This window comes from Mandrillus leucophaeus, unplaced genomic scaffold (assembly GCF_000951045.1).
Source record: "Mandrillus leucophaeus isolate KB7577 unplaced genomic scaffold, Mleu.le_1.0 Scaffold13, whole genome shotgun sequence".
Classification (NCBI taxonomy): Eukaryota; Metazoa; Chordata; class Mammalia; order Primates; family Cercopithecidae; genus Mandrillus; species Mandrillus leucophaeus.
In genome coordinates, this window is record NW_012101254.1 from 7,904,732 (window position 1) to 7,912,845 (window position 8,114).

An 8,114-nucleotide genomic window follows, 5' to 3' on the forward strand; every position below is an offset into this window, starting at 1 on the left:
GGCGGATCACCTGAGGTCAGGAGTTCAAGACCAGCCTGGCCAACATGGCGAAACCCCATTTCTACTAAAAACACAAGAATTAGCCAGGCATGGTGGTGGGCACCTGTAATCCCAGCTACTCGGGAGGCTCAGGCATGAGAATCACTTGAACCTGGGAGGCGGAGGTTGCAGTGAGCCAAGATCGCGTGCTGCACTCCAGCCTGGGGGATAGAGTGAGACTCTGTCTCCAAAAAAAAGAAAAGAAAAGAAAAAACAGCACTGGAAGGCTGGGTGCAGTGGCTTTTGCTTGTAATCCCAGCACTTTGGGAGGCCAAGGTGGGAGGTTCGCTTGAGCGCAGGAGTTGGAGACCAGCCTGGGAAATGTAGTGAGGCCACATCTCTACCAAAAAATTTAAAAATTAGCCGAGCATGGTGGTACATGCCTGTAGTCCTAGCTACTCAGGAGGCTGAGATGGGCAGATTGCTCAAGCCCAGGTGGCAGAGGTTGCGGTGAGCTGAGATCATGCCTCTGCATTCCCGTCTGCATGGCAGAGTGATGCTTTGTCTTAGAAAACCAGAGCACTGGACATTTACATCAGAGATGCAGTTTCTGGGACCTTTGCTCTTAACTTGTGATCTTTTACAAGTTTCTTAGTTTTTCCATCTTGAAAATTGAGGGTTTTGGACTAAATGATAATTGTAATTATTATTATTATTTAACATAAACTCAAGATTTTGTTGTCTTTATAATAAAAGAAAAGATGACACTTAGAACTGGATTATTTGGCTCTTTCTCTTCTTATCTCCTCCCAGTTCAAAATGCTTGCATCTTTTAATAGCCAGCATTCTCTTAGATCTGCAGTTGGGCTCAATGCACTCAAGCCTTAGCACAATCTTCTTTGTAGTTTTAGCCTTCTTCTGGAAAATCAGCTTAGTTTGCCCACCATAGCCGCTCTGCTTCCTGTCATAACACCACTTTCCATGGGCATACAGAGAATCCTTGCCCTTCTTGTACTGTGTCACTTCGTGGGATTGGTGCTTGCCACACTTACTACAGAAAATCCTGTGGGTTTTAGGAATGTTCACCATGTTTGCGTGAGTGCTGTTGCCATGGAAGGTAATTGTAATTCTTTCTGTAACTGTGCTTCTTAACAAACAAAAACTTTAACCTTGGCTGGGCCAAGGGGTTTGGAGTTTGATCAAGATGGTGAAACCCCATCTCTACTAAAAATACAAAAATTAGGCCGGGCATGGTGGCTCATGCCTGTAATTGCAACACTTTGGGAAGCCGAGGCAGGCAGATCACCTGAGGTCAGAAGTTCGAAACCAGCCTGGCCAACATGGCGAAACCCACCTCTACTAAAAATATAAAAATTAGCTGGGCGCGGTGGTGGGCGTCTGTAATCCCAGCTACTCGGGAGGCTGAAGCAGGAAAATCGCTTGAACCTGGGAGGTGGAGGTTGCAGTGAGCCGAGATCACGCCATTGCACTCCAGCCTGGGTGACAGAGGGAGACTCCATCTCAAAAAACAACAACAACAAAAAACTAGCCGGGCATGGTGGTGTGTGCTTGTAGTCCCAGCTAATTAGAAGGCTGAGGCCGGAGAATTGCTTGAACCCAGGAAGTGGAGGTTGCAGTGAGCCGAGATTGTGCCACTGCACTCCAGTCTGCGTGACAGAATGAGACTCCATCTCAAAAAACAAAACAAAAAAACCCCTAAACCTTAATTAAGCGACTTTTCACTTACAATGGCTGTGACTTTTTCTGAGTCTTACTGACCCTTTGTAAAACAGGATTTCCTGCTTTTGTTCTAGCATTTCTACTTTTTTCTGTCTTAGTGTGAGCATATTTTCTACATTGTCTGTTTAGCAATTACTCCAAATTGCATCTGAATTATATTAAATTGAAGCAGTGTTCTTTGCCTTATGCCTACCATTTACCCAATATGTTTTATTGGTTTCTACAAAGGTAACAATGCCAGTTCTCCATTAATTTTTAATGAGCAGCAAAATCATATGAATATTCTAGAAACCATATGTAACTAACAGTATTCAAAATATATGATGACTACACATTGCCAAAATTGCCCGTCACTACATGTCATCCCCTGTGAAGAGTAGAAACGGGTGTTTGTTGGATGCCGACTTTAGTTGCACTTACCTGGAACAGGCACCTGTCATGTACCTGGGGATATGCTGGTTACCCTTTTCTTCCTTTCAGAGAGTTATACCAAGAGATAAGAAACAATTAGCACTCCCTAATTTATGTATTGATGATTGATGCTGTCCAGTGTGTTGGGAGTCATCTCTGGCTTATTTTTCTTCTCCTGGACAAATGTGTTAACAGTAAGTTCTCCTGCTGTTTGCAGGAACCTGTGATGCATTATCTCCATTTAAGAGAGGAAGAGGCAGACAAAGCCCATGGGAAGTTCATGGGCTTTAGAATTAGACAGACTTGGGGTTGCATTCTGGCTTCATGACATACTGAATTTGGGCAAGTAATTTAATCTCTTCAGTTTCTTCTGTGAAATGAGTACAGTATCATCTGCCTTGCAGGGATATGTGAGAGGAGTATCCGTATTATCAAAGGTGCCTAGCAGTATCTGGCACCTGGTAGATAAGTCTACAAGCTTCTCAGTGTCTGAAGCTCCTTCTGCAGAACCTGAAACATATTGTATTCTCAGTGAACATTCAGCATGACACAGCACGTCTACTGTGATCAACAGAAGTGTATTGAATTAATGGTAAACAGTAAATGTTAATTTATTAATTGCTTTTTGAAAAATGTAAAACAAAGTTTTTCGTATCTGCTGCATTTTCAAAATTTCAATTATAATTATAATTATTCTTTAAGTACTACTCTGCAAATAGACTAGTAGAATTGTTAAGCATTAGGTAATTATTCCACAGTGGGGCAGAGAGAATGTAAATGTAATAGATATGAAATATGTTTTAAAAGCTTATTGGTTCCAACAAAATATACTCCCATATTTTACATACAACATAAATGTTACATATAATATGGTACCTATATGCATGGGTGGCTAAATTCCACATACCAGATGATAAAGATTCTGTAATACTAGTACCTTCAGCTCTTCAGCTTTACCCAAGGGATTTGCCCTTATTGCCAGTAATATTATTAATATTTGGTTCATTCTCAGGTTTTATTTCAGAATTATGCCTGTGATTATTGAGCATCTGCTATTTGGCATTCTTTTTTTTTCCAAGTAAAACTGTATCCAGCTTTAGTAGAGATACTTTTCCATAAACAATCATGGTATTTCAGGCAGGACATGAGCAGACAATCATTAACAGTATACAACAACTTTGTTTCCCCCCCCCACCCTATCTCTCTCTCTCTCTCTCTCTCTCTTTTTTTTTTTTTTTTAGCTATGTTGTTAGCACACAGAACACTTCATTGTTGTTTTTGGGGGGAAGGGCCATATGTCACTGATGGAATGTCTCCGAAGCTGGACGAATGTGGGGAAAACACCTTTCCCTTCTAGTTTTGAGAGACTTCCTCTTGGCTCCTGGGAGGAGGGATTCCCTGACTTTAACACACATGGCCACCTTGGCACGTAAAACCTTGTGGAATGGAAAACAAATTTGTTTTTATGTCCTCTTCTCCCTTTCCATCTTTCAGCAGAGACTTAACTCCCTTAAACCCAGACATCTGTTGGGACCTGATCCCCAATCATTAGTTACCAGTGTGTAAGGCAATCTGGACTCTCCAGTGATGCCACTGAGATGGCATCCGTCAAAAGAGCATTGGTTCTTCAGATAAATTCTGCTATTTTCATTTCACTTCCTGAAAGTCAGGGTCAGCTGGTGAAAAGTTGTTAAACAATATGCTAAATGTGAAATGTCAACCCTCACTCTAAACTTTCCCTGTTCACAGCATCAGATGAAGACTTTGTTGGGTTTTAGAGTGGCTTTCTGATTTTTGGTCGTCTACTGAAGAAGGGAGTTTGAAAGTTGTGGCCGGGCGCAGTGGCTCACGCCTGTAATCCCAGAAATTTGGTAGGCTGAGGCAGGTGGATCACCTGAAGTCAGGAGTTCGAGACCATCCTGGCTAACATAGTGAAACCCCATTTCTACTAAAAATACAAAAAATTAGCCAGGTGTGATGTTACGCACCTGTAATCCCAGCTACTTGGGAGGCTGAGGCAGGAGAATTGCTTGAACCTGGGAGGCGGAGGTTGCAGTGAGCTGAGATTGTACCATTGCACTCCAGCTTGGGCAACAAGAGTAAAACTCTACCAAAAAAAAAAAAAAAAATGTGGCCAGGCACAGTGGCTCACACCTGTAATCTCAGCACTTTGGGAGGCTGAGGCAGGTGGATCACCCAAAGTCAGGAGTTCAAGACAAGCCTGACCAACATGGTGAAACCCCATCTCTACTAAAAATACAAAAATTAGCCGGGCGTGGTGGTGCCTGCCTGTAATCCCAGCTACTCAGGAGACTGAGGTTGCAGTGAGCCGAGATCATGCCACTGAACTTCAGCCTGGGTAATAGAGCGAGAATCTGTCTCAAAAAAAAAAAGATATCTATACCCACATATATACATATAGACACACACACACCCCTGCAGGAACTTGATGATTGATGATTGTGCTTTTGAATGTCAAACCATTAGTCAAATTTATTTAATAAAAATGATTCAAAATATTGAATCACGAAGTAATTAAAAAACCTGAGCCTTCTTTCTCACTCTCAATAAAAAACCTTCAGAATTCAATGGGAAATAAACCTTTCTTTAAAAGTATACTCAAAAGAAAGAAAAGCCAAGTTACAGGAGAGCCATGTTGCACAACTCTGATTTCTGCAGGGACAGGAACATTTTTCTCAGCTGATCAGCAAGTATAGTTTGAACGTTGGCTGTGTGTACCTAGCACATGCTGGGAGTGGCAGACACCCTAGAGAAAGTTTTATAAAATATACCAGCAGGAAGCTGGGCACAGTGGTGCATACTTGTAGTCCTGGCTACTCGAGAGGCTGAGGTGGCAGGAGGATCTCTGAAGATCAGGAGTTTGAGTCTAGCCTGGGTAATGTAGCAAAGCCATGTCTCAAAAAAAAAAAAAGAAGGCCAGGCACGGTGGCTCACACCTGTAATCCCAGCACTTTGAGAGGTGGAGGTGGGCTGATCACGAGGTCAGGAGTTCAAGACCAGCCTGGCCAACATGGTGAAACCCCGTCTCTACTAAAAATACAAAAAATTAGCCGGGCCTGGTAGTGCGAGCCTGTAATCCCAGCTACTTGGGAGGCTGAGGGAGGAGAATCACTTGAACCCAGGAGACTGAGGTTGCAGTGAGCCGAGATCATGCCACTGAACTTCAGCCTGGGTAATAGAGCGAGAATCTGTCTCAAAAAAAAAAAGATATCTATACCCACATATATACATATAGACACACACACACCCCTGCAGGAACTTGATGATTGATGATTGTGCTTTTGAATGTCAAACCATTAGTCAAATTTATTTAATAAAAATGATTCAAAATATTGAATCACGAAGTAATTAAAAAACCTGAGCCTTCTTTCTCACTCTCAATAAAAAACCTTCAGAATTCAATGGGAAATAAACCTTTCTTTAAAAGTATACTCAAAAGAAAGAAAAGCCAAGTTACAGGAGAGCCATGTTGCACAACTCTGATTTCTGCAGGGTTTAATGGAAGTAGGTTGGAGCCTGTTCTGCTTCCTGCTGGTTTCTTTTCTGTATATTCATTTATCGTTGCCTCTTCCTGCTTGCTTTATTCACATCTTTTTTGGTATCTTAACTGTATTATTTACCCAATTCATTTGTTCAGCAAATATCTATCGAGTGTTTTCTTTGGAAGATCTGATTTAGAAACCAGGCATACGGAGGTAAATTAAAGTGGTCTCTCCCCAGGACATGTGAAACAGGCAATCATGAAATTAAAATAGTGTAATAAATGAGATTATTGCGGTGTAAACAAGTGTATGGACACACACAGGAGATAGTGATTACTTGGGAGGATAGAAGTCTTTCAAAGACAAGATGACATTTGAATTGGGAATCAAAGAAGGAGAAGAAAGTGTGATGACCATGACAAAGGGAGCAACTCTTCATGAAGTAGAGGAGAGAACAAAAGTTACTGTTTCAAAAAAGGTTGGTATACTTAGGACATATGGAAATGGAAAGTACCTGGAGAATGTGGTAGAGTCAGATACTGAAGAGGGCCGTATTTTACACTAAGAAGTTTGGACTTTAACTTGTAATCAGTGGAAGATTTTCTAAGCATATTCTAAGGAAAGGGGCATCAATTAGAGCTTTAAGAAAAAACTACTAGCTGTGTGGAAGGGTCTCAAGGCAAGAACATTTATTTAGGTTCTATTCATACTGTACAATTAGTAAGTATCCCAGGTGATATGAGTGGGCAAGTTGGGAAACTTAAAAACAGAGCACTGGGCTGGGCATGGTGGCTCACACCTGTAATCCCAGCACTTTGAAAGACTGAGGTGGGCGGATCACCTGAGGTCAGGAGTTCAAGACCAGCCTGGCCAACATGGCGAAACCCCATTTCTACTAAAAACACAAGAATTAGCCAGGCATGGTGGTGGGCACCTGTAATCCCAGCTACTCGGGAGGCTCAGGCATGAGAATCACTTGAACCTGGGAGGCGGAGGTTGCAGTGAGCCAAGATCGCGTGCTGCACTCCAGCCTGGGGGATAGAGTGAGACTCTGTCTCCAAAAAAAAGAAAAGAAAAGAAAAAACAGCACTGGAAGGCTGGGTGCAGTGGCTTTTGCTTGTAATCCCAGCACTTTGGGAGGCCAAGGTGGGAGGTTCGCTTGAGCGCAGGAGTTGGAGACCAGCCTGGGAAATGTAGTGAGGCCACATCTCTACCAAAAAATTTAAAAATTAGCCGAGCATGGTGGTACATGCCTGTAGTCCTAGCTACTCAGGAGGCTGAGATGGGCAGATTGCTCAAGCCCAGGTGGCAGAGGTTGCGGTGAGCTGAGATCATGCCTCTGCATTCCCGTCTGCATGGCAGAGTGATGCTTTGTCTTAGAAAACCAGAGCACTGGACATTTACATCAGAGATGCAGTTTCTGGGACCTTTGCTCTTAACTTGTGATCTTTTACAAGTTTCTTAGTTTTTCCATCTTGAAAATTGAGGGTTTTGGACTAAATGATAATTGTAATTATTATTATTATTTAACATAAACTCAAGATTTTGTTGTCTTTATAATAAAAGAAAAGATGACACTTAGAACTGGATTATTTGGCTCTTTCTCTTCTTATCTCCTCCCAGTTCAAAATGCTTGCATCTTTTAATAGCCAGCATTCTCTTAGATCTGCAGTTGGGCTCAATGCACTCAAGCCTTAGCACAATCTTCTTTGTAGTTTTAGCCTTCTTCTGGAAAATCAGCTTAGTTTGCCCACCATAGCCGCTCTGCTTCCTGTCATAACACCACTTTCCATGGGCATACAGAGAATCCTTGCCCTTCTTGTACTGTGTCACTTCGTGGGATTGGTGCTTGCCACACTTACTACAGAAAATCCTGTGGGTTTTAGGAATGTTCACCATGTTTGCGTGAGTGCTGTTGCCATGGAAGGTAATTGTAATTCTTTCTGTAACTGTGCTTCTTAACAAACAAAAACTTTAACCTTGGCTGGGCCAAGGGGTTTGGAGTTTGATCAAGATGGTGAAACCCCATCTCTACTAAAAATACAAAAATTAGGCCGGGCATGGTGGCTCATGCCTGTAATTGCAACACTTTGGGAAGCCGAGGCAGGCAGATCACCTGAGGTCAGAAGTTCGAAACCAGCCTGGCCAACATGGCGAAACCCACCTCTACTAAAAATATAAAAATTAGCTGGGCGCGGTGGTGGGCGTCTGTAATCCCAGCTACTCGGGAGGCTGAAGCAGGAAAATCGCTTGAACCTGGGAGGTGGAGGTTGCAGTGAGCCGAGATCACGCCATTGCACTCCAGCCTGGGTGACAGAGGGAGACTCCATCTCAAAAAACAACAACAACAAAAAACTAGCCGGGCATGGTGGTGTGTGCTTGTAGTCCCAGCTAATTAGAAGGCTGAGGCCGGAGAATTGCTTGAACCCAGGAAGTGGAGGTTGCAGTGAGCCGAGATTGTGCCACTGCACTCCAGTCTGC

At 42.8% G+C, this 8,114-nt stretch overlaps 2 protein-coding genes across 2 annotated transcripts; both read right to left on the bottom strand.

The window, feature by feature from the left end:
* Positions 1-747: 747 nt before the first annotated feature.
* Positions 748-1,068, bottom strand: LOC105534029 (60S ribosomal protein L36a-like). The gene has a single exon (XM_011972702.1). It carries the CDS (start codon positions 1,066-1,068, stop codon positions 748-750), a length of 321 nt encoding a protein of 106 aa, XP_011828092.1.
* A 6,143-nt stretch (positions 1,069-7,211) lies between these two features.
* Positions 7,212-7,532, bottom strand: LOC105534031 (60S ribosomal protein L36a-like). The gene has a single exon (XM_011972703.1). It carries the CDS (start codon positions 7,530-7,532, stop codon positions 7,212-7,214), a length of 321 nt encoding a protein of 106 aa, XP_011828093.1.
* Positions 7,533-8,114: the final 582 nt, after the last annotated feature.

Excerpts from the sequence above, each read along its gene's own strand:
- LOC105534029 (XM_011972702.1), bottom strand. The coding sequence starts at position 1,068 with ATGGTGAACATTCCTAAAACCCACAGGATTTTCTGTAGTAAGTGTGGC.
- LOC105534031 (XM_011972703.1), bottom strand. The coding sequence starts at position 7,532 with ATGGTGAACATTCCTAAAACCCACAGGATTTTCTGTAGTAAGTGTGGC.